The sequence below is a fragment of the Ips typographus genome, linkage group LG1, assembly GCF_016097725.1.
Source record: "Ips typographus isolate SLU linkage group LG1, UJ_Ityp_2.0, whole genome shotgun sequence".
NCBI lineage: Eukaryota > Metazoa > Arthropoda > Insecta > Coleoptera > Curculionidae > Ips > Ips typographus.
Genome location: NC_138422.1, coordinates 15,506,698 through 15,533,759, shown reverse-complemented (window position 1 = coordinate 15,533,759; position 27,062 = coordinate 15,506,698). Strand labels below are relative to the sequence as shown.

At 32.0% G+C, this 27,062-nt stretch overlaps 3 protein-coding genes across 6 annotated transcripts in view; 2 read left to right on the top strand and 1 right to left on the bottom strand.

Moving 5' to 3' along the window:
• The window catches only part of LOC145740186 (follistatin-related protein 5-like), a 103,505-nt gene that overhangs the window by 67,382 nt on the left and 9,061 nt on the right, over positions 1-27,062 (top strand). For all 4 annotated transcript variants that reach the window (XM_081995549.1, XM_081995551.1, XM_081995552.1 and 1 more), the window contains exon 3: positions 25,194-25,272. In XM_081995549.1, coding sequence (XP_081851675.1) covers positions 25,194-25,272 — 79 coding nt within the window. The remainder of the gene's footprint in view (positions 1-25,193; positions 25,273-27,062) is intronic.
• Positions 103-2,084, top strand: LOC145740192 (uncharacterized). Its single transcript, XM_081995558.1, has 4 exons — positions 103-263; positions 322-433; positions 1,481-1,632; positions 1,684-2,084. The coding sequence occupies exons 1-4, from the start codon at positions 218-220 to the stop codon at positions 1,977-1,979; spliced, it is 606 nt and encodes a 201-aa protein (XP_081851684.1). The 5' UTR covers positions 103-217; the 3' UTR covers positions 1,980-2,084.
• LOC145740193 (uncharacterized) lies at positions 11,415-13,404 on the bottom strand. Its single transcript, XM_081995560.1, has 4 exons — positions 13,252-13,404; positions 11,971-12,076; positions 11,775-11,920; positions 11,415-11,717 (listed from the first exon to the last, which is right to left on the bottom strand). The coding sequence occupies exons 1-4, from the start codon at positions 13,298-13,300 to the stop codon at positions 11,446-11,448; spliced, it is 573 nt and encodes a 190-aa protein (XP_081851686.1). The 5' UTR covers positions 13,301-13,404; the 3' UTR covers positions 11,415-11,445.

Sequence of the window (27,062 nt, the reverse complement as noted above, 5' to 3'; positions counted from 1 at the left end):
TGTTAAATGTGTATTTTATCTTAAATAAGGTCTGCAATAAAATCGGCTTAGGCACAAATAAACCTACATACCATCTGATTCAATTTAATTATCTCCATTAAAACTAAATCAGTTTATTGGCGTTATTATTGTAGAAGGTTTGCTGACAGTCTAGCTGTATGATAACGGAGCTCCCATCATCACAAACATTTTAGTTAAGTAAAAATAAACTTTAGATATGCTCTACTCAGTGATTATAGTGACGGTACTTTTACCAACATTAGGTAAATTTGGCATTTCACAAAAAAGTCCATTATCGTTTGATTGTTGAACATGTTTCAGCCTATTCTATAACTTGCCATAGGTGTTTTGGCGATAGTTTTTGCCACGATCCGGAACATGAAGATTTTTCTTCTACGGTAGCCACTGCTACTTGTAGTAGTTCAAGTTCCAAGTAAGTTCTTTTATAGTATTATTTACAATTTTTTATGCACGTCAAAGAAGATCATACAGATTTAGAATTACCACAAATAAAATGGCGAAGGCAGGTTTCTACCACGGACGTGGTAAATTTTAAACTATCATTAAGCTTCGTAAACTCAGTAAAATTTCGTCAAAACCCTTTTTCCAGTTTGTAGGAGTTAAAACACTAACTAACCAATTTTTACCGTTTAATGACAATAATCGTCGTTTTCAAAATTGCTCACCTAACTTCATTTTTATTATTTTGAATCTGTTATTAAAATAGAAAATTGTCAAATTTACACTCTATAGGTTGCTTTACATATTAATTTATTTGAAATTCTTGGCTGTGACAATTATAATTCAATCACTATTAACTTAAGATTTGTCATTTTTAAAATCTTTTATGAATTAATCGATATTTCTTGACGTTAATTGGGAAACACAACTTATGTTAAAACAAACATTATTGGTCAAATGGGGTTTACTTGAAAATTTCACTCTTCTCTCTACAGTAAACTTTGGTTTAATTAAACTGAGTTTTATATGTCTTGCAAAACTCAGTTTAATAAAACACAGTTTGCATATTAAAACAGTGTTGTCAAATAACAAATGTATTTTACAACCTAGTTAAGTCAACGCTCGTGAAAAGCAAGGGAAGACACATACAACCTAACCTAACCGAGTTTAATTACTGTGTATACAGTAATCTTTAGTTTACTTAAACTGAGTTTTGCTTGTCTTTGATGAAAACGAACAAACCTGTTTTGCTGTGTGATTACAGCTGTTATTGCAAAAGCTTTACATTTCAATTACTCTTGTAATTATCCTTTTTTTTTCTGTTAAAAACAAAATTTGCAAACCACAAAAGTGTCTCTGTTTTGCCTCTGTTTGCTGCTGCATGAAGAAGAACTTAAAAACTACACACAGAAGTTGGATTTTAATTTTATCGTCATGTAAGTGCTAAACTGTGACGTGCATAAAATGATGGTGATTTTCTTCTACATAAATATTTACTGACTGATAATGATTTATGCAGTTATTGGACAGGATTTGGAGGTAGTGATGATCCTTTATCTCTTCAAGTTGAAAAGGCTTTAAATGCATACTATGCAAACATTTTCCACAATAACGTATCGACCACAACAACGCAAACTAACAATTACTGCCTTGCAGCTAGAGTGGATGAACGTAAGTTTAATTTGTACAAATTTTAAAATTTAAAAAATTTACAAATTTTAGCTTTCAACAATTACACTTATCGAACATGTGTGAGCTACTATATTGATACAGCAGTAGTCAACCCTACTTTGTGTGAACTTATCAATACAATCATATCATCACAAAATCGATACGGTGGTTCCTTCAGCTGTAGAGCGTGTGACAGTGGTGATTATTGCAATGATCACGTTTTAAGTGCTGGTGATGGTTTGTCTGATGTTAGTGATACAACCGCTCCAGATACTGATGGTACTACCAGAATCACCCTAGCAATTTTATTGTTCACAATTTTGGTTTCTTGTTCTTTAGTAGTATAATTTCCTCAAGAATTTATTTCAGTAAAGAACTGTATTGTACTATAAACATTTAAGGTTTTTAGAACTATTCTAATTGAGCTTTTTTAGTATATCTTTAATACATTTTTTTTTAGTTCTTTAAAGCGTGAAATCTGGGATTAGTTTGATAAATTCATTAATTTTTTTTTTGTGTGGACTGTAGCAGCCAGTCTCCTAATTCTAGAAAGTGTTAAGTTGCACTTTATCTCTTTTGACGTTTTTTGACACTCCTTGCTTTGATCCCTAATAACTTAGTTAATGCACTGAAACGATAGTCAAAATTCACAAATTTTCAGAAATATGCCTAACAATATCGTAGTTTGTCAGCGAGCTAAAACTTGGAATATGATTAGAGTCCTACAAGAGTCAATTTTGGTCAAACGAAACATTCGTAGGCTTCGAAGATTCGAAGGAGATCTGGGATTGTTTCGAAAAATAAAAAATATTTCAAACTTGGTTAGAAAGCTTTTAAAAGTGGTAAAACAATCCCAGAAACCGGAAAATAGAAAAAAGAGTCTTGCAAAGATAAAAAAAAAGACATAATAAAATGTCTAAAACTGCAGTGTTGGCTTCAGTATTTTTTCGCTAATTTCTAAAAAAATTGACTGACATTACCATTCTAAATTGTAATACTTTTACTTCGTCCTCCAAAATACAGTAGGACAAAATTACACAAATTTTCTGTTGAGATTTAACCTTTTTCTATTATAAACATTTTATTCATCGAGTAGAACTAAAAACTAATAAACTTTAAACTTTCCAATTTTAGTTTAACTTGTAACTTTTACGATTTAGAATATAGCAATAGCAATCAAACTATATTGGTATATTGATAGAAATATCACATTACTCTAAAAATAAAAATAACTAGCAATATATACAGAGTGTTCTATTAAAAAGACAGAATCAATAAGAATAAAAATAATTGCGTCAACAAATTCTCCAGAAAAATTTATAAAAATTAATTTTATAATTTTAAATTCTTCGATAAGTTTTAAGTTACCTGATATACGGGGAGTGCCTCGAAAGTAACATTTCTAAATTTTCCCCTCTATTTTAAAAATTAAAGTTTTTTGTTTCCAGCAACGCAATCTTAGTTTAAAGCGGAATTTAGAGATTGACGCAACAGAATTAACACAAATTGTCAAAAATCGAAATGTAGATGTTTTTTGACATTCTTTCTTCGTTCTTTTTATAAGGACAAAACACGTATATTTTATAATATATTTCTATCCCAATATTCTTATCTCACTATCCGTAGTTGTCTGTGATAATTTGTGAGCTACAGGGTGATGAAAATTTGATTAAAATAATCGAAAATGCTAATTTGTTCCTTTCTGAAATAAACGATTTAGTTAATATTAAAGTGTACTCTCTGAACCAGATGAAAATTAAAGATAATTACCATATTGGCGTAACATATTGCTGATACGGGATGTGAATAATAAATATGGCGGCTGACGCAAAATTCGCTAGTCAATGGGTTTGTCACTAATTAGTATTGAAATTAGCTTGGACCGCATCCATTTTCAGTCGGGGGGGGGGGACATCAATCTACCAGATAGCTGAGTTCATTAGTAAACTAATCGGGTTTTATTACTGGCAAAGATAAGGTTCAGTGGCGGCTCGTAACCCTTAATCGCTCATCGCTATTGAGTTAAAATAAACTTTTTTATTGTTTTTCTAAAGATTAGAATGTTTGAGAAATGTGATACCAAAATGAAATGAGTGATGGGTGACAGTTTGATTAAATAATAGCTATTTATGTAACCAGTTACGAAAAGATCGATTTTGTGTAACGAATGAATGTTTGTAGGGCGAGCGCAGCGAGGTCCTACAATTTGAATGAGTTACACAATAAGACATTTTCGAAACGTGTTGCATACATAATTTTTTCTAATTTTGACCAAAAAGCGGTAAAAACCATCTTTTAAAGTGATTTAACACAAATATTCACTTTCATAGCACCTTGTATAAACAGTGACAACGACATGTTATGATGGATGTCGCCCATATGTTTCTACGGAAATGGATAAAAAGGGAGTGATGAAATGAACTTTTCATAACTAGTTATATAAAGTAAAACGTTTTGTCACTCTAATCAGTTTTGAAAAGTGTCACTTATATGCCAAAATTAGAAAAAGTAATATTTGCAAATCAGCATTTTCTGGCATCACATTTCGTAAACACCCTGTATTAGCGCACCATTATATGAAGCACAGTTTTACAATTAAATTAGTAGAATCTATTTAATTTTCGGGGAAATTGCACTAATCAGTATTTCTCTAAATGTTGTCGTTTTCGAGGTGTTGACTGTTAAACATTGAAATTTTCAATATTTGGATTTCAACGCCATAGCAGACGAACGGTTGAGCAAAACGGTTTACATTTTTTATCTAACTTTTTTGAGACCCATATTACGATGGTATTTTCAAAAAATGTCCAATTTTGAGTATTTTTTTTAAATTTTGAAACTACCATCCTATGATAGATCTCAAAAAAGTAAGATAAGAACATGTAAACCATTTTGCTCTATCTTCAACCGTTCGCCTGTTATAGCCTTCCCAATAGTGAAAATTCCAATGTTTAACAGTTAATATCTCGAAAACGACAACATTCAGAGAAAAATTGATTAGAACAAAAGTTGTCTAGATTCAACAACAGAATCAAGAAATAGTACCAGTTACTAGGGTTGTCAATCAAAAATGGCTATATTAATTTTTGTTTCAAATATGTATCATTTTTGGTTTCCAATTGACAGTACCTAGTAATTTTTAGTTTGCTTCCTCGTTTAAAAAAAACAACGTTTATTAAAGTTCATTACTGATTAATTTCTTAAAAATTGTATTGACTTGGATTTTCACATTTTCTGCTTGAAAATTGGCTGAAAGCTTTGAAATTGACTTTTGAAAGTTAAAAAATATTGGCTCGAGACTTGCAGTTTGGCTATCAAGTCAATTTTTAGGTTTGCGATTATAGTTTCTCTGTCTTGAAAAATTTAGAATTTAAAATTAAAAACATATGTTCAGTTTAACATTTAAAAAATACTGTAAATAATCAGTAGAATTTCATTATTCTGATTCAGCTGTTACGTTTTCGTTTTTAATAAAATATCTTGGAAACGAAAAAGACCACAATGGACCTTTGTTATCCACAAATAACGTTTGTGAAGTGAGTAATGTATCATAATTCGTTTGATGTATGGGCTGAACTAAGCGTTGGTAAAGCCTTAATTTATGAACAGGGTGTGGCAGAATAAAGCGTTATAATGTTGTGGCTTCAATTAAAATTAACCAGAAGTCTTAGGTTTATCCTAAAATTCAGAACTATTTATTGCTCTTAATACTAAAAAACGACATTCCAACCATATGAAATTTCTTTGAAAAACTTAGAACATATTTCAGTAACCTACATTTAACTAGTCAAGAACCTGCCGTGTTCACTTTTCGTATTTTAATAACATTACTCTGCCATAAAAAATAAATGTAAACCGAGTGCACTCCAATGCAGAATATAGGTCACCCAGCAGCACGTTAAACTGGAAAATACACTTCCTTCCAGAAGGAAATTCGCACATCCAGGTCACAGCATTACAAGCCACATTTCCCCATAAATTCCGACAAGAAAATCAGCAGAGTCTGTCGAGATTGATGGGTTATATTATTACGTATTCGATTAGATATATTAATCTTCTCGCAACTTTCCAGTCTTCCACGAAAATTGCTTTAGCGATCAGTATTTGAGCTTTTAACAAGGGTGTTTTAAGTGAAACGTAATTTTCTTCCCTATTACAAGGATCAGTTTAGCAAATATTAATTTGCCGCCTTTATGAGCAATTATCGGGCTTCGCTGATTTAAAAGGCAAAACTTGGAGCGCAAAAGCTGATCGTTAACTTAAACTAAATAAATCTGTAAATTGCAAATTCGAAATGCAAATGGAATTATCCATAATGTAAATCTAAATGTTTCACTAATGACCCGTTCGAAAGCCACAACATAACGGTTTGTAGATTCAATTGCCGCCAGTAAGCCGATTGCATTTGAATATATAAACAGGCCCGAATTGCTTTATGAAAACGGTAATTCTAAAATAATGAATTGCTAAAGACATAAATCCACATCTTAATTTAATCCTGTTAGTATTGGTTGTTTTACTCTATCATGAATTTTCAAATAAATTAAATTACCTTAATCCTTTGATTAGCTATTTACCGTCCATTTTATTACATTTGGAAGGTGATTTATGGTTTTATAAACTTCTAATAAAATGTTTATTTTCCTACAGTAATTTTGTTTATAGAGTGTTATTAAACCGTACAATAATGATAGTTCAGGGTGTTTCATTAACTAGGCATATCTCGGAAACTATGAAAGATACCAAAAGAGATAACCAAACCATATTTTGACCTAAATATAAACTGCAAATGAAACCTATAAACTAGATACTACAATAACAAAACCATCCAAAAAATAGCAGGAAAAATTAAAATAAGCGCAAAAGAAGCATGAAAAAAACCTGTCAAATGACATGTTTTTATATAAATCAGTTACATTAGATATCAAAAGTGAGTTGTTTTTATCATTTACAAAAAGCAAAGTCCCTAGAAATTCGGACTACCTATAAAGTTTAGGTATATCAAATATTGTTTTAGTATTTTAGGTGTTTTCAGTAGACAGTATCTGACACAAACTGAAAAACTAATATTTCTTACTAGTTTCCAGTTATCAAACAATAAACACTTAATAATGAAAATATACTGCAATACATTGGGGCTTGTTTTTTTTTACCAAAATCAAATTGTAAACTATCGATTCCAAGTCAATTAAATGTGCAGGCCATGCGGATACGATTTATACATTTTAAAATATCCATAAAAGGATTTATTAAATTTCAGCTTTGTGTGTGCAAAGCGTGGCCCTATTAGATTGAAATAATTAGTGAACCAAATGGAATATAATATGTTTCAAAATAAACACGTAAGCAGCTATATGAGTCACTTTTATAAAGTCAAATATAATAAGTATTATTTAATTTTAGAATTCAATCAGTTCAATCGTTCAACATTGAGGAAGTTGTGGAAGAAATGTGGTGCCAAATAAAATGGCTGATATTTCGTCAATACAAAAATTGATAAATATAAATAAATCAAAGTTGAAGATTTCTGTTATTAATACAAATTTGAGTAGTTTAAAGAAAAAAAGATTTACGTCGCTGACTTTTCTCAAACTAAAAAGTATATCTATAATCTGTTTTCTAGTCTTTTCCTGCTGAGACTCAGCATTTTCCAGATAAAAATATAAAATTAAGATATTGGCGTACTACTTTGTTAATTCTTATTTTTCAATAATAATAATAATAATAATAATAATAATAATGTTTCTTTATTTCAAATTACATATTTATAGTACATAAAATGAAATAGCGTCAATAAATCAATAGGTGGATGCTGCTTTTACCTATCTTACTGTAATATCCGCAATGCCAACATAAACCAAAAGAAAGGGTTATTCATTACTTACTTAGATCACATTTCTACCTTGTAGTTTGTTATAATATTTCTGTGTACAATATGGCTCCATTTTAATTAACAATGATTTTAGCTCTTTCTTAAAAAATATTACGTTGGTTTGATTCTTAAGTGACATTGGCAAACTGTTATATAACTTAATACAAGAATAATATGGACCGTTTTCAGTTTTTTTCAGGCGGTGAGTTAGTAGAGGCACACTATTAGATCTGGTATTATATTGACGTACTTGGGTCATGTTGAACTTATCTTTATGCTTTATACAAACATTAAACATTCAAAAATGTACACACCAATTGTTGTTAACACATTTAGTTCTTTAAAAACACCTCTACAGCTAGTTATTGGACTCATTTTCCGTATTATTCGAATAATCTTTTTTGTATTACAAAAGCCTTCTGTATTCTAAAATCACTTCCCCAAAAAATTATTCCGTATCGCAATACAGATTCGAAGTTTGCACGATATATAATTTTTGCACAGTCCAAGCTTACATATTGCGAGATTGTCTTTATTCCGTAACCTATTCTGGCTAACCTTACGGTCAAGTGCTCAATATGTCTCTCCCATGACAAAAACTCATCAAGTGAAATTCCAAGAAACTGCACGTTACTGTTTAGTCTGTAAGTTTCATTATTTACATGTATTGAATCATTAACAGTTAGACGTTTATTTTTTGTTTTAAAAATTGCTAACTTTGTTTTTTCGGTGTTCAGTATTAGCTGATTCTGTTTGAGCCAATTAGAGGTTTGGTGTAAGGCATCCTGAGCGTTGACCACAAGGACAGGCAGGCCTGAGCCAGATAGTAGAGTGTTGGTGTCATCTGCATAGCTCGTTAACATAAATTCTTCTTCCATATTGTACATGTCATTAATATAAATAACAAAAAGAACTGGATCCAAAATGCTTCCCTGAGCAACCCCCGTATTGCTTACACCTATTTCGGATTTTGCAGAATTTATTACCACTCTTTGCGGCCTATTTGACAAATATGATTTGATCCATTCACTTGCTTTTCCCCTTATCCCATATTTTGATAATTTGACTAGCAGATTCTCGTGATTAACACAATCGTATGCCTTGCTCAGATCCAGAAAAATACCCAAAGCAATATCCCCGTGCTCTAAGTGGTCAGGTTGATGATGCTGGTGGATAACAGTTTTGATGAATTGAAAGATAGCCGTGTTTGTAAATCTGCCAGTCAAATATCCATGCTGATTGTTTGCCAACAAGCTATTGCAATTCAAGAAATTTAGAATCCTAGTACTCATTACTTTTTCGAATATTTTGGAGAAACTGGGAAGTATAAATATCGGCCTGTAGTTTTTAGGGTCTTCTGTTTGTCCCTTATTTTTGAATAAAGGCTTTATGTTGATGTTAAGCTCAATGTTCAATGTTTATTTGATTTTGAGTAAAAGGCAGCAATTCGAAAAAATATGATAGTTTGCACTCATACCTATTTATATTCCAAATAATATAAAAGTGAGTAAAACTGAATTTTGTTCCGCATTTCGCTGGACTCGAACCAACGACCTCTACTTTCCTGGGGTCTGAGGTTGTTGGTTCGAGATTTATATCCGGATGGCAAAAATTATTTCCTTTAATTTACTATATTTACATACAACTTCATTTGGATAAAAACTAATTTTTGACTTATAAAAACTCACTCTGTATGCTTGAACTGAATTTAAAAAACGTGCCATAACCAACGTAACTAGATCCTGATTAAATAGTAAAAACACGCAATTTGCCACCGAAAAAAATACGTTGCAACCCTGCTCTCGTATTTAAACACAAATTAACTTCCAGTCTTTCATACACTTTTCCATTTCAGCCCTGGTTTACAAAAAAACTTCCGCATACTGCCAGATTAAAAACTGAGTCCAAGTTTTAAATATATTACATTTTTTTTATGTACAACGTGTTAAAGTTAGAATGCGAAACAGTTTTTGCTGCAAAAGAGGAACCTTAATTTAGCCTAGTATTAGTTCTGGACTTTATGCAGGCACATACACTGGAATTACGTAGTCACGGAGAAAGGGTTTTAAAATAACTACGCTAACCAAAACAGAACTCCTACCTGATCTGAATAATCAGACATGCAGTTTAATCAATTCTCTCCGGTTTCGTTGTGGTTTAGATCTTCATTTTGGACGGGTAAATGTTTTAACGTAGATTCAATCTTGCAATTTAGGGTTGTGTAGTTTTAAAAGTTGGTAATCAAAAAGCAATAGACGACTTAGTGTATTGATATAGTTATTTTCCTAACAAGTGCGGAAAGTGATACTTTCACTCACACACAGTCGAGTGCGGAAAAAATCAATTTTTTAGTAATCAATGCACCACAGAGAAAATCCTTAACTCAACCCAACTTTTCGACTTTACCAGTTGCCTATTTATCCATATCCAACTCCCATATTTGCCAAGATTTTCCGATCTAGCCAAATCTAATGTCCTAACCTACATTTCATGTTTTTGGTTCTTTCTTCTAATTCTGTCTAACCCTCTAAAGAGAAATCAATTTTTCAGTTAACCCAACACAAAATTAACCCAACCTCAGCTAACCTAACTTTCATAAAAGGCATCAATAGGTCACTTCGCAGAGAATCTTCAACCAGTCATCAGAGAAATAGATACATCCATTAACATATCCAACAGAAAACAAAAAGTGATGTTTGCATTATTTGTAATGCCGTTAATTGGAAATTCAGTTTGCGTCTGTCATTTACTATTAAATTTTATTTGACAATACTTCAGCATTTATTGTTATTATCGCCTTAATATTGTTACGGTTTGGGCCTACTATGCTGATACTTCTGAACGAGCACTCGATTCGGGATGGAATCGATGCGCCGCAATATCTGGCCGGGCGTGTGTTAAAGTAGGCCACCGTTAGACAGCGATACAGCGAGAAGCATCTTCGACGTTCGACGCAAATCATGAAGCGTTTCAGAGTGGTTCTAGAACCTAGAACGTGGTTTACCGAATATAAAAGAAGCGGTCTCGACGGTGGACGAGTAGTGAATTTGGGAACGCGGTAAAGTTTAATAGTGGAATAATTGTGGGATTGTAGTAGGGTTTTTGGTAGCTGAATTAATTATTGTACGGAGTGTTTTGAAGTGTAAATAAATTTATTTCTTGTTGAGTTAAATTGACTTTGTGCAAACCCACGGGAAAATCGTAACAATATACTTCGATGAAGGCGATTTTGCGGATTTTTTAAACTATTTTTTTCGATTTTGGCGAGCGCACGTCCATAATTAGAGCTAGCGATTAGTATTAATATGGCAGTCAATTTTCTACTGTCTTTTAACAGCTGTTATTATTTGACAGGTCCGAGCTGTCAAGTCAAACTCATTAAATTCTGAAAGAACCACATTTTACAGTTACGGATATTTTTTTGCCATTTAGAATTGGTTCATCATTAAAAAATAAAATGATTTTTGCGAGAGTGTACTTACATATTGTGACAAATTTGAAATTAATCACCTACTCAAAAACAGTATTCCTTATTTGATTTTATTTATCCCGTAATTGAATAAATCCCACCTGAGGTAAAGTGGCATGAATAATGGCAGCAGCAGTTTCCAATAAAGTTGAGAGAGTTTTATTTTACGCCACCCTTAGGGTGAAAGTTTGCTACCCAAGCTTTTAATAGCCATTTTCAGCTCTGTATTGTAACGTTATATGCCCGAAAGTATTCTTCTATGACGTCAGTCGCTTGATAAAGGGCGGATTAAGTTATAAAAATAGATTCTGTGGGTGGAAAAAAATTTGCTGCGTAGGTAACACCGTTTAATCTTTGACTAAAAATAGGAGTAGATTCTGGAATTCCTATAGTTTTTGAAAAAAAAGCTAGGAAAAATGTAAAAAATGGAAACTACATTAATATTAATATAAAAATGCATTTATTATTCAAATTAATATAAATATCTGGCTAATAGTGCCACAATGGATCCAACAAGCAAGCTGATTTCACTAGTAACTGAATTGCTCCTCCCTCCAACACCATCTCCTTCTGCCAACACCACATTATTGCAATAGTCTTCATTACACTGCCTACAGCTCAGACTTCCATTGTAATGGTTTTGAGGATCAACCATACTGTTAATAAATTCGCACAAAGTTGGGTAACTTTCTGCTGTAGGTACAGCCCTGGTGATGCAAGTACGGAAAGTATAACTGTTATGGGCTGTAGCAGAAAAAAAAACACATGAGAATGGACATTACAATGATATGGTAATCATACGTTCATGCACTCGTGCAGAAATACAGTTTTGTTCTAGAATCGTGTTTCTGGATGAGTTGTTTAGGAAGTTATTGTTATACTCATCGTTTAAAGCTTTGGCCACCATCCGTTCGAAAGGACCAGCATTGTCTGATAAAGACCAGTAACTGAAAAATAATATGTTTTTTTTTGTGGTTATTTAGCTGAAAAAGCCAACCTGTTTCCACTGCAAGTAGCCTCTCTCACTCCTTCAGCAAAGTCTTCGTGATCAGGATCATGACAGAAACCATATCCAAAGCATCTGTGACATGTCAGAGACCATGCTAAAACAGCATCAATCTGATCTACCATTTTCGTATTTAAAGTTATCTTTTAAAACTGAAAATAAAGCTTGTAATGAAGATGAAAAAGCAAGAAATGCCAAAAAATGTTTTAGTACTTTAAAAAAAAGTTAAACAAACGATCACGTGACCTAAGGGATCCAATTATGCGTAAGCTCGAGGGAATCACAATATTTGAAACAATAAAACAATCTGTCAAAAAAAAAATCTACAATTTTAAAACGGTCACGTGACTTTAAAAGTTCAATTTTGACTCAGAGTAAGAAAGTCAGAACGTAACTTTTGCATTACATTTTTAGGCTTGAAAGAAAGTTTCAAATAAAAAAGATTGCAAAATGGTCAGGTGACCTTAAAAGTCCAATTTTGAGTTGGTGAAACAAAATTATACCGGTCACCTCACCTTAAAAAACTAATTTGTTTTGAAAATTGGAAACGGTCACGTGATCTTAAAAGACCAATTTTTAGACTCAGATAAAGTGTGTTTCCAAATCAGACAAACATGAAACGATCACGTGACATTAAAAATCCGTTAAGCAAGAAAGTAAAACAATTTAAAACATGTGACTTTCGAATTAAATTTTGAAGCTTGAAAAAAACAGTTTCAAATAAAAATATACTGTAAAAGTTCAATTCTAGTTCGGAGAGACAAGATTTAAAATAAATATACGTATATAAAGGTCACGTGATATTAAGAAAATCTAGTTTTACGACTTTACGACTAAAAAGTGTTCCTAAAGTCGAAACTGTCAAGTGATTTATTCTAATTTCGATACTGAAAAAGTGTATTCATAATTCAGATATTTGTAAAACGGTTACGTGAAATCCATAAAACTTACAATTTTGAAAAAACTGCTTCGAATTGCATAAAAATCGTAAAATGCTACAAAACCTGTTAGAAGTTTGTAGAAGTTTTTTTGCTAAAATTCTTAACATATTGTTCCAATAAATATTACTTTAAAAGGTTTTTAATAGAATTATTAAACCTCTTAAAAATGTATTTATCCGACTGCTATCAGCTCCACAATTTTATGCTTTTGAATAGCTTTGACACACCTTGATAATCAAAAACCAGGTAATAATCAGACATTTCGTAACTAATTGCATAAAATAGCTATTGCATTTCAAGTTTTCGTTTTCACACAACTACTAAACCTCACCTAAAGCTGGTAAACACAAAGTTACGATCCACAAAACGGTCAACTTCATCCTGTAGTTTGGTCACAACTGTACGTTAACAGTGGACATTCTGATACCCATAAAACTGATAAAGTTAAACCCTTGATGTGGCAACCACTTGTTGCTTTCCGCTAATTTTATTTAATCAGCCAACAATAGCCTTCTGTCATAAAATTTAATTTATCTAATGAATGTAGGAAGCTGTAAAATTTTATTGTTGCTAACTAACTAAGTGCAATAGCGTTTCGCTAATCCTGATCAGAACTAATTGGGCTCGAGTGGATAACTACATTTTTACAGCTGAAAAAATCTATTGTTGCTGTATAGACAGTGCAGTGATTTATAATTCAATGCCCAAGAGTAAATTTTCATCCAGTCGTTCCGGTAAAATCAAGTCTGAAGTTCCGATTGTGCAATTATCTACATTGAAACGTGGAAACGAATGAATTGTTACATCACGGCACAAGGTTGTTACATAGCTATACAGCGACTGGAAATTTGCCTTTCGAGTCGTTTTAATGACAGCCTCGCGAGTGATTTTTCTTTTATTTTTTTCAATACGAAATAATACTTTGAATAACACTTTTGTTAGGAGGTTTCAATAATTAAAAAAAAATATGAACAAGCTTTTTGAAGTAACCATTTTGTTTTATTCCTACAGAGATATTTATTAATAAATGAAGATAGATAGGGATGATTGGGGGAAAAAATTGTATGTGTTATTGATTCTTGGAGTCTTTTACTGCCTTACGTGAACATTTTATGTTTTAATTTCTGGACGCAAAGCAGAAAAACCAGGTTTAATCTCTTCGAACCTATAAATAAAGTGGAGTACAAAAATAAAATAATAACAGACAATTAATAACAAAATAACAAATTATTTTTCCTATTTTGCAATTTTGTGATTGGTGGATTTGGTTGGTGTCATTTACACATTCAGCAACCATAGGACAAAAGGAAATAAACAGTACAAATTTAGGCTAAAAGGCGTTAAAAACCACTAAAAACCCATCCAACTTGTAATTTACAATCTTCTTCTTTCAACAGCCGTTCGTGGTCCACTCCTGGGCATAAGCCTTCCCTTCCGTCTTCCATGCTTCCTTGTTGTGTGCCATCTGATGCCAGTCTGTACTAGCCTTCTCTCTAATATCATCCAGCCAATTTTTCTGCGGTGTACCAGCACTTCTTTTACGTAAACCCAGTCTCCATTCATGCGAGCTATTCTTGCTAAGACATCCTCGACTCGTGTTGTTCTCCTGATCTCTACGTTCTCAACAAGACTTATTCCCAACATTATTCCTTCAAGGGCTATTTGCGTTATTCTAGGATTATTTGCGGAATTGCGTAAGTCTAAACAGCATTGAAATACTTTTTCAGATTAATTGGGATCTTTTGTCATTTCGTATATGTGACAGTTTTCCTGTAGCTGCCTATGTTTGCTGAACTCGTCTATTGATTTCTGCGGTTTGATTTTCTTTACCCAATTTAATAATGTGTCCCAAATAAACATACTCTTCAAGCCGTATAGCAACATTTTAAATGTTAATCATAATTTTTGTCATGCTCAGGTTCATGGTTAATCCTATTTTCTCTGATTTTATCTTGAGATCTTCCATCAGGTCTTGCAATTCTCCAACATCCTGACTTATGAGAACCACATCGTCCGCAAAGCAAATATGGTTTAGGTATTTGCCATCAATTTTTATACCTTATCGCTTCATTCCAGTGTCTTGAAAACATCCTCCAATGCAAGAGTGAACAGCTTTGTTGTCAGCATTATATCACCCTTTTTATGTAATATCTGAGGTTCTGTCACGTTTCTGAGATACTACTTTGTGTCAGACATTTGTTGAGGAAAATCTTCAGTCTCAATTTTTACAGTCCCGCCCAGTTTAATCATTTCACTTGTGATACCATCATCTCCAGGTGCTTTTTTGTTCTTCATTAGGGATAATGCTAAATGAACTTCTTCTATGGCGATTTCGGGCATTTCAGCAGATCCCACATTAAGAATTCTTCTGTCAATGTAATTTAATTTACTATAGTTATTTATACCTAATTGACCACCGTATGAAGTAGGTTATGTCAATTGTGAAAAACCCTAGTTATTTCGAAAAAATTCTTGAACTTAAACACTACCAAGTGTCAAAGGATTTTTCCTTTCCATCCGTACAAAGATTTGACAGTTTCGATAACTGTCAAAATACAAATACTCAACATTGTTAAAACCTTGGTTAATACATTCTTTATTACTCTTCTTTAGATTTCAAATTCAAACTTTTCATTATACTTTAAGAAACAAAGTTATTTGATCGCAATATACAGCCAATGAAAAGTTTCTTTTACAATTGTGTTAATGACAGCCCTAGGTATTTTTCTCTCTTCGCCTCTGTACAAAGTGATACTTTATTCAGTGGGGATAAAGTCGGAAACGACAGTGTAAAAATCCGACTCGACTGTTCCAGAACTAAAAATCTTTTTATGCCAGATAAGCCTGAACTGGAAACAGAGAGATCACGGCAGCGTGAAAAGGACGGAAGGCGATTTGCGTCTGAATGCGAATGAGGGTCAATCCGAAAAGAAAAACTTTATCATGTGAATGGGTTGTTTTGTTGCTCGATCCAGACAGATGGTTTTTGTTCCACTCTCTATGGTTCGTTGCTAACAATGGCCGGAGTAAAGGGAGGCTTTTTGATTGTTTTGTTACGATATTACTTAGGTGGAGTCAAATTGTAGGCCTCCGGCTGTACAATAACAAATCAAGGTAACCTGAAAAATTGCCAAATTACAGGCCCGAAGGAAAATTGGAATATTCTGGGATTTACATATGAATGTTTAATGCTAATGGATTCTCGACATCGACGAGAAGCTTTTTTCTCTGCCAATAATACATTTTCTGATGTTGGCCTTTTCTGGTTTAAGGGTTATTAAATATTCAAAACATTGAAAACTCAACATTGTTTGTTTGTGTTAAGGGTACCTAAAAATAACATCTTTGCGAAGTTAATTAAAGATTGTAAATTTTGTATTGATTTCCAATGTGCAGTGTGGGTTAAAAAGCTTTATTACCAAAAAATATAAATTTATTAGTATGTTGGACATTTAAAAACAAAGAGTTGAAGCAGTTCTATTAAAAGAATTTTATTAATAAAATGTTTTCAAGGATATAATTAATGAGTCAATTATTTGCAGTTTAGTTAGGTAAGTACTATTTAACAAAATTTTATAACTACTAGGGTTATTTCGTTTGCCCAATCCTGATTAAGTTAGGGTTATCCTAAACAAGATTATTGTAAAGTGTGAAATAAACATTTACCATTAACGTATAATCCGGATCAGGGTTATTAAGTAAATCCTTCAAATTAGGTGAACTATGATTTCTAAATCCAACCTATGAAATAAACGGCCAAATCTGGGATTAAGTTTAAAAAGGATCTAAACTGAGTTAACAAAATGCTTCTATTCTATTCTATAACAACCATTAGTTATTATTTATTTCAAGAATATTAAAGTGTGTGATTAGGTTAGGTTGAATTGAAATAATTGCTAATCTTGACATTCTAAAATTGTATGAAAGAAACTGTTAGTTGTCAAATATTAAGACCAATCCTATTTTAATCTGGAGAAAACTAGTAATAATTAACACAAAATACAAAGTGTTTAAATGAGAAAATACAATGTCTTATTTGATTGAAAATTTTGAAGTGTACAAGTAAATTGGTCTCACAATATCAGTTGTTTCTTACGATATTCAAACGGTAGGTTTCCTTTGAGAGTAAGATCTTCGATTGGATTTTTCTTGTAACGTTTTCAATCGAGCTTGGCTCTGTAGTATACTTAACTCTCGGTATATCCCTAGAGAAACAGTCCAATGGGGTTAGATTGGCCCTCGTTTTTCAATCGAACTAAAATAAATGGGGTATTTAGCGATTCTTTAAATCTTGTTAACACTGTAGTACAATAAGGAAGTGGTCTTATTTAATTTAAATTGGATTAACAAAAAGCGAAAGTTTAAGTTTAAGAGTTTTTTTAGTTCAGGACTTAAAATCTGTGTTTTTAAACTTTTAACCCCATCAATACCAGTTATCCAACGGTGAAAAAGCACTTTTTCACCAATTTTCCGAAAATATTTTTCATAACGAATGATCGCGTGATAATTCAGGAGATCAAGAGGAATCGATTAGAATAATCAAAATTTTTCTACTACTACTGAACATTTCTTTTTCAAAATTTTGCTATAGGACGTTTTTTGAGGTTGTCTTCAGTGTGTATAACCTCAATAATAAAACACAAAGTTTTTATTTTCACCCAGTTTTTCATAAATTTTTAAAAAAATAAAGAATGAAATATATGTAGAAGGAAAAAATTAAGTCGTTTTCCATCATTATGTACTATAATTTTCATGTTTTCTTTGTTCTTAGATTTTTTTTTTAAACTTTTTTCGTTTTTTTTTTTGTCGGAAATCGGATTTGTTTTTTTCTGAAATCTGGTATAATCCAATAACATTTATTTTAGATTTGATAGTAAATTTTATTTTTTGATATTACAAGTACATATTCCAGTTCTTCTCTCTTTTGTGATAATTTCTTCATAAAAATTAAATGTGTGTCATAATTGCAGACTTTTCGATAATTCTCCGTTTGAAACTGTCAGAGCTACTAAAAGTTATACAAAAACAAAATATAAGTATAGCAAGCTTCATGAGAAATGACTAAAAATGTATTAATATAATTTTGCAGTTGTCCAAAAAGTTTTATAAATCGTCAACAATACGTTATTATCTAAAAAAGTTTTTAATTCAAACTACAGTGTTTTGAAAAAATGTACATTTCTGAAAATAAAATAATTATAGAAATATTATGTATGTAAAAAGGGGTTATCGATGATTACTTTTCACTTTCACTTTTGCAATTCAGTATTGACAGATTTATCAATTGAAAAAAATTGTTTTGTACATTCACAAGTCGTTAGGAAATAATTGGATTAAATGGTTCTTTGTGTACCTTTAAAACAACCACAACAGAAAACCTGAAAAAAAGAGTGAGAGTAAGATTCTACCAGAAACATTTCTGAGTGTTCAACAGACATTTAAAAGGAAAATCGCTAAATGTATTGAAATCAAAGTATATTTTTTATTATAAAATTATGACATTATTAATTGTCTATACTTTTTGAACAAAGTATCAAAATCATAAAGAAATCCTCTGCAGTTTTGTACTTGTATTTAATTGCAACAACCTCTACTTAAAAATATGTCGGTCAACCTTTCTATAAGAACAATCTAGAAACTAAAACCAGAGATTAGAATAAACCGATTAGTTAAAACCAAATTACCACAGCACTTGAATTTAGACATCTTATTTCCATTTAAATATTTTCATTAACTAGAGTACTAAATTGGAATAATTCTGTTTTGATTCTAGAGCATATTGAAATTATATTGAAATAAGAGAGTCTATCTTACCAAAGTAGAATACTAGTGCAGAATATAAAGTAGTTTTTAGTAATCTATAAAGTAGAGGCGAGAGAAAATATTGCAAAAGTTTAACCTACTTTCAAAACACTTGATGCACAAAAAAGTTGGAGCACTATGTTCCTTAAAAAAAAATAATTTAGTCAAAAAGTAGCAAGAATCAAACCGTGTTTCTCTGTAAAATTATAATTGTCTTTTCAGCTACGTATAAGAAGATGTACACATTTCCACTGTGGCTAGTTTACCCAAAGTTCAACACACAATGTACTCAACTTGGCGGATCATGTTATCCAAGGCAATAAAGCGTGTCGAACAGCTAAAGACCGGAAACTAGTTTAACTCAATCGATTATGTAAATTGGATCACCGAGAGACTGTGATCCAATTGGTTAAATATGGCACTAGAGAAACATGAAACCTCATAAAATTATGTTAGAGCGACAATCAACAGCGCAAAAGTTTTGCAAACTTTCAGCTTGTTGTTGCACTCGTAACTTTAAGAAATGTTAATTAAGCTGCAGATGCCAAAATTATAATAATACGTCCCTGTTTCGGCTTTAAGATGTGGATTTAGCTGAATATTAATTCGAATTCCCGTCTAGAACTTCGTTATGAAATTTATGCGTTCTGCGTTAATAATTGAATAGTTCAAATACTTTCGGTATTTGATATGGACCTGTAAAAGTTTTATTACACTCGGAGAATTTGCGGTCGTTTACAAAACGAGACTCGAGTATTTTTAATTTAAAAAACACATGAAACGTTATTAATCAGAGCGACGGGGGCGCGGAGTTCTGCAACGTTTTTCGCTGATAAAGCTGAAACGTAAAATGCCCTATTTCGTCCCCGTTTACGTTGTTTTACATAAAATTATTACCACGAAAAGCCAGAGCAAAATATTTTTCAAACTGTTAAGCTTGCCGAAATGATAGCGACAGGCCAAATTTAAATCGCTTCATACTAGATAAGCCCAGGGTAAGGTACAAACTTCCCAGTGAGGATTAGGGTGGATTTGCATAAAAATGTGGCTCGTTTTGCAAGCTGGTTTAAATCGAAACTGCTAATATTTAAAGGAAAGTTTTCGGCTTTGAATTTGAAGTGTTGTTATTAAGTCGATACTTTTGAAAAACCCTCCTCTAAGCTAACGCTTTATATGCAAGCCACAATACCTTTCAGTTTTTCTCTCGCGGACCATTAATTTTAAAGGTTGACATTAAAATTTATGGTGGCTTAGACAATACCCTCCCTCTGACACACTATTTATTATTTTTTAAGTCAGGCGACATATTTTTCTTGTACCGGAACATATTTTAGTCAAAAATTCCAATGTGGCACATACATTTTTTTAATTTAATATAAAATTATAAAGTATGGAAAATCAATTAGCTAAATACCTATAATATTAAAAATATTTATAATGTGATGTGGGATTGCAGACGCAGAGAACCGACTTTTTTAATAATCGACAAATGACAATTATAATATTACAAAGAAATCTTAGGTGACTTTAAAAGTTTCAAAAAAACATTTTCATGTTAAAACACATTTATTAAAAGTTTTCATTCCAAAAAATCAATTTCATTGAAAAACACACACTTTTTGAATTTGTAAAATATTTTGAAAACGTTTTGAGTGGAAATGACAATTTTGTATTTTTATAGGTATCAATTAATAATGTTAATTTTCTTAAACTTCGTATTTCAACTATCTCATCAAATACATGAACAAAATTTCGGTTTTTTTCATAAGACGGCATATTATTTAACTGACAATTTTGCCATAAGTAAACCAACTCTTACCGTTTTAGAGATTCCCGTAGTTACACGCGAATTTGTGGCACAGTGTATATCCGTTTCTGAGATATTTACCATTATTAAAAATTGAAATATTAAGAGTAATGCTCAGACATATTAAGCCAATGTTCAAGGTCACGTGATTTTTAAATGTTTGAATTGAAGGAGTATCTAAATGAGGTTAATAGAGGTCTGGTCCTGATGAACCGATCACGTCGAAACTAACCACGTATTGAAAATACACTTTACGCATAACTCATATGTTTGTCCTGACACTTTTAACAAGGCCGGAATTATGGAATATGTAATTGCGGGCCCTAGAACTTTAGCGCCCGCTTATTTGAAAAGGCAATACTTTTTCACATAAAATTACATTCATCTTTTCAAGAAATAACGTTATTACATACATAGTTGAAAATAAAGTTATTTACGTATCAAGAGTTGAAAGAAAAAGTTTTTATAATTTTACCGCCCACTGTCTTGAAAGAAGGGCTGTAAAGATGATTGTGAGCCCCAGGGCTTAAAGATAATGTTGCCGCCGGAAACATAAACGTAAACCAACATTACATGGCCATTTGTTCGTAAAAATTATAACATACTGTTATTGATTGTAATTAAGAATGCATTCTTAATTATGTTTGCAAACCGAGACTTTAATACTATTTTTTATACATTTTTGTTCAATTTAGTGTATTGACACTACGCGTAAAAGAAGTGTTTGTTTCCGTCCTTAACTTCGGTCGGAAAAGTGCTACTTTCCGCACTTCTTAGGTAAATAACTATTACATCGGGCTAAAAGCATCATCGCAGTATTTACTTTCTCCCATTTATACATAAACAAATATTCTTCTATTATTTCTGACAGAAATGTTGTACAAACCACTGAGATAATTAAGAGATTACGTACATTTTGAACAGATTTGTTATTCGCTTGTCAAGCTAAAAATTCCGGGTCTATCTCTAAATTTACATTAAATACGAATCCACAGATAGGGTAAAGTCGTTCCCGCAAAAGTAATTCACATGAATAATTAGGTAAGTTGGGTATAAATTCCGTCCTTAACTATTCCCATTAATAAAAGTGGAAATAATTTAAGTTTTGATTCAAAATTTAGTTGCCCCGGAGGTTAAAGACATTTGAGAACCTCCCGGAAGCAATCTTATTTTGCGCTTATTACGGCAGTTAAGTTTAGAGTAAACATTAAAGACTTTAGAGGATTTTGATGCCGGGGGCGGGTCTTTAAATGTCCTCGTTTCTATATGGGATTTCCTACGCAATAAAACTTACATAAAATGGTATCGAACTGAAAAGCATTTAAGGAGCTCGACTCGAGATTAGAACGAATTTATGTTGTGCCGTAAACAACAAGTACCGAAGTGAATGGGGAGCCCAGATTTGATTAGGCGTCAAGTTGACTGGAAGGCTTTAAGGGACTGCAACCTTCGTCTCGTCTGTAATTAGGAAGTCTACGTAAAAGGGCTTAATGGAAATTTAAAAGTTATGAGCTTTCAGACGAATTAAGTAAATGGGAAAAACCTAGAACTGTCAGCCAATGTGAATAATGTATTCTCAAGTGCACTAGATTTAGACGTTCTGTGGAACTTTGTATAAATTCAGGTTATTTACGCCCTTGTCGTCAACAGCATTGTTTCAGTTTACATTATAGAATTCTGCTTAAAAGGCAATGCATTTTAGTTAGCTTGGTAAGTTATCGTCGTACGGAGACTTTATGTGATTATATTATTAGAGCAGAGCACAGCTCCTTCACAAGCCAATTATTATTCGTTTTCATAAAATTTACATTTTAAATGTCGAGCCACTCATATTATCTATTTAGGACATAATAAAACAATTTAATTCTAGCAAACTGAATCAACCCACATTCAAAATTTATAACATTGAACAACGCAAATATTATTATTCTATATTTGCCGTTTAGAACAGCAGGCGTTTCTAAAATAAATTTAGCTGAAACCGTAATTTGATTTTTCTTTGTGTGAATGCTTCTAATTAGTAAAATTGCAAATTTGTATTTCGTACAGGCTGAAATAGTAAATAATGTAATTTTTGTGTGTATTATCTAATTATTTATGTTTTATCTAAACTGCGGGCCACCTCCGCGCGTCATTTATAAAATCTTGCCATTTTTAAACGAAACGATAGATTTTGATGCGGTTTGCACTATCATTGAGCTTAATTTATTGGCTTTTAGTTGATGGAAAAAAGTTTGACTTAAATGCACCGCCACTGTACTATGCAGAGTGAAAAAAAGCGCGTGCAAAAAAGTGAGATTTTCAAGTAGTTTCCAATTCTTCTCAATCCCAATTTTTTTTTGGGTTCATTTTAACATAAGGAAGTTTTGCTTATCTTGAGACGTTTTAAGCCGTTCCTCAATTAACATTCTGTGACTCAAGAAATATCGATTTATCCAAAAAATGTGACATGGCAGTGCTCAATCAGCAGTCATTTTAAGTCCCGTGTAGGTCCCATCTTATGTCTTGCATAATTTTAAGTCAACTCCCTTGACCGATAGAACCATACAGGGTGTTTAGAGACAGTAAAAGTGGAAGAACTTGTGCAAACAATTTCAAGTTACCCTTATTGTCGCTGGACACCCTGTAAGGTCTTACCAAATATGAGACTTGTCCTGAAAAGTACTCAGATTATGTAACAGATAATATTGAACATACAACGGCATTTTAATGCTAGATGCAAACCTGCTAATGTGGCTAAATTCAAGATTCAACAGTGTTATATTCATTTGCCACCTTAATTAAGAAAGTTCCAAAAACGTTAACGTCCCAAAAATATTGATCAATTATAAACTACTTTTTTGCGCGCACTTTTTTCACACCCTGTATAGGGCAGATAAAATGCATTAAAGCAAAAGTTTTTTACATCAGTGAAAAGCCAATAAACCAAGCCCAATGACAGTCCAAACTGCATTAAAATCTGTTGATTCGTTTCGGAATTGGGAGTTTTTAAAAATGACCTAAAAAACATCTTCTGCATATCAAAAAAACCTGATATGTTAAAGTCATGACTATTTTCATGTAAAAAATTTGCTGTGGTTCTATGTATGATCTTACTTTATGATCCACCGTGTATAACTCCAGCAAAAAACATTCCTTATTAATACACTTTAAAACGATAAAATCCAATGTCTAAAAAATATTTATATATCATTCTGATTTAAAAGCACAATAGCGGTGCCATTCGTTAATCAATATGGAAATCTAATAACCAATCCTCCCGTTTAATTAAAATCAAAAAGTGACGCAGTGAAAAAACAACGGGCAATAAAATGTCGCATATTTCACCAATCAACAATGAACAACAACGTTCTCTTTTTGGAAAACATAAATATCGAATAAATCGTGAGAGCTACAAAGTTATAAATAAAAGCAATTTTTGAAAGATTTGCGCCCGTTTTGAATGCAAATAACAGTCGGAATTGTGTTTCGCATTAAAATTGTATATGAGAATGCATTTGTTTTAATAATTATTATTAGTCCTCTATGTTTATAATGGGACATAACGAATATTAAACCGGAAACGATTTAATTTTATGCTTTTGTTGTTCGATTATTATTGAGTTAATTTCGTATAATAAAACGGGGGAAAAGTATAAAAATTACATAAAAGTGGACTACTTGTAACGAGCACCATGATTTTTCTTTTTTGGAAGTAGCCATTTATATACGACTTGAACGACATCAAACTAATAAACGCTGTCACATGAGTTTTTAGTGACGCTTGTTCCATTTTCCTTTTGTTTTTAGACCGGTGGATTTAAGAGATCACCATTATTTTTGCGACCCTTTTATCCTTCATCCGGAAACTGTAATATATGGCAATATGCCGGGGATTTCTCTACGTTCCTGCTTTGGACAATGGATATTACTACCATCGCTGCAAAAAATTAATATCAACTAGACGCCATCGGATGGAAAATGAAATTGTAATTTTCCAACTTTAATAACTTTTTTCTTAATTAAGACTCTGATTTTAAATTAGGGTGATGCTGCCTGTTTTTTTTTTAAAAAAAGTTAAGGTATAACGGAATTATTAACATTTCCTTTAATGAGCCGGTCTGGAAAATTTTTATCCGGACTACGGATGCCGACAAGAAGTTCGTTAGTAACAAAAGTTTCCATTACCTGATGTCATTTCACTAGCAAGTTATTGCAGCTGGGAAACTTTTAAGAACTCGGTGCTTACCAAAAATTGCCCTGTCATTTCAAGCTGATGATGATCCCTAGTTTATTATTAAACTACTTTGGTTGTACAGCTGACAATTACAATTTCCCAGATAATTACTCATAATAGTTGCTTTTAAGGGGATCGGTTTTAAAAGCAATATATTTTATTAAATATAATAGAAACTGAGAATCTTCCTCAATTTGTGAAAAACCCCACAATATATTTTTTTAAAACAAAACGATTTTATTTTACTTCGTTTTTCCTGACCCCTAAAACTCCAATTAAAATTTCAATCTAAATTAGTTAAGTTCTCGGCATCCTTGCAAAATTCCAGCCTGTAAAAGCACCACCTCTTCGCCTTCTTATCCGAAAGTATAATTAGATGGCTCTTTTATGCCCCTAATACAGGTAAAACCAGAGAACCGGTAATTTAATTATGGATTTTAATTTCCAGAGTTTGCGGATTCAACGTCATCATCGAGATCTTTCATCGACCGATCTGCCTGAAACTACAACAATGCTTCTGGAAAATGGTTTGTATACTTTCATAATATTTTCTTTTTCAAACTTAACTAGAATATCATTTAATGAGTTTTTTATGATAACTATATTGTTCCTTGGAGAAGATTTTTGTGTCATGAGCCATAGGCAAGATATTGAATTGGCAATAAAAAAATCTTATTTAATTTTCTTGAAATTTTCAGGATGTCCATACGAAGGCGTAGAAGGGCCACAGACGTTATTTTTCTTAAATTTTTACTTCAAACTCAGAAATTAACTAAATTCCGACTTCGAACTCGGAAATTAGTTAAATTCCGACTTCGAACTCGGAAATTAGTTAAATTCTGACTTCAAACTCGGAATTTAGTTGCAATGTTGTCAAACTGACAAATTCTACTATTTTGGTTCGAAGAGTGTTTTTGCAATTGACAAATTAACAAATTCTACTAATTAAGATCCAAGAGTGTTTGCAATGTTGCCAAACTGACTAATTTTACTAATTTGGTTTGAAGAGTATATGCAATGTTATCAAACTGACAAATTCTACAATTTTGGTTTGAAGAGTGTTTCCAATCTGTCCAAACTGACAAGTTCAACTAATTTCTTGGAAGTGTGTTTGCTTGCAATGTTGCCAAATTAACAAACTCTCCTGATTAAGATCGAAGACTTTTTGCAATGTTGCCTAACTGACAATTTGGTTCAAAAGTGTCCTTGCAATGTTATCAAACTAACAAATTCTACAATTTTGGTTCGAAGAGTGTTTGTAATGTAACCAAACTGACAAGTCCGACTAATTTGCTTCGAAGAATGTTTGCAATGTTGCCAAACTGAAAAATTTTGTCTAATTTGGTTTGAAGAGCTTTTGCAATGTGACAATGTAAATTCTGAGTTCAAAGTCGTAATTTATCTAAATTCCGAGTTTGAAGTCGGGATTTAATCGAAATTTAACTAAATTCCGAGTTTGAAGTTGGAATTTAACTAAATTCCGAGTTTGAAGTCGTTAGTTTACAATTTTTTTCCAGATTATTTTTTAGTTCTTTTAGAGACAATATTTTTTACGTTTTTTATTATTATTAATCACTTCAATTTTCAGTTCATTCATTTTTATAATACCGCCTGTGTAAAGTTGAAATTAAATAAAAAATGGAAATGTAGGGAAGAAAATATGGAAACTTTTTGAAAATTACGCAACTTTTTTTTAATGTAATTATGATCCATTTTGGTTGTGGTACTAGTTTAGAGCTTATGACAAAGTCTATGAGCACAGTAAGTCATTTAAAACAAATTAAACCACAATAGCATTGCTGGTTTTTGTTGTAATTAAACTTTTTGAAATGTTTTAAGAACTGGAAGAAAGAAAATATAGTTTGTTCAGTAACTTATGACTGTTGCATCAATGATTAGAGACCTCTGGTCACTTCTATTGCACTTTAAAAAAAAAATTTAATAGCATTTAAAGGTCACCGCCATTTTCAAGATAGTTCTAGAGACCTCTGGCAGTTTAAAACAGTTATGGAAAGGTTTAAGACATTCATAGAAGGTTATTGCACTTTTTAGAAGGCTATCAGTAGTATTCAGAGGTTGCTGACACTTTCAAGTCCTATGGCAATTTAAAACAGTTATGGCAAGGTTTAAGTTTGTAGAGAGCTCTGGCACTTTTTAGAAGGTTCTCAGTAGAATTTAGAAAGTCTGGCCCCTTCAAAATAGACCTAGAAGTCTTTGGCAATTTAAAACAATTCTAGAAAGGTTTAAAATACTTGTAGAACCTTCTGGCACTTTTAAAAACTTCTCAGTAGCATTTAAATGTCTCTGGAACTTTCTA

Bases quoted from the DNA above. Each gene is read 5' to 3' on its own strand.
- LOC145740193 (XM_081995560.1), bottom strand. From the start codon at position 13,300: ATGAAGTTGACCGTTTTGTGGATCGTAACTTTGTGTTTACCAGCTTTA. The intron at 12,077-13,251 runs GTGAGGTTTAGT...ATGCTGTTTTAG, and splicing joins TTTGTGTTTACCAGCTTTAG to CATGGTCTCTGACATGTCAC. The intron at 11,718-11,774 runs GTATGATTACCA...TTTCTGCTACAG, and splicing joins TTCTGCACGAGTGCATGAAC to CCCATAACAGTTATACTTTC.
- LOC145740192 (XM_081995558.1), top strand. From the start codon at position 218: ATGCTCTACTCAGTGATTATAGTGACGGTACTTTTACCAACATTAG. The intron at 264-321 runs GTAAATTTGGCA...AACATGTTTCAG, and splicing joins GGTACTTTTACCAACATTAG to CCTATTCTATAACTTGCCAT. The intron at 1,633-1,683 runs GTAAGTTTAATT...TACAAATTTTAG, and splicing joins TGCAGCTAGAGTGGATGAAC to CTTTCAACAATTACACTTAT.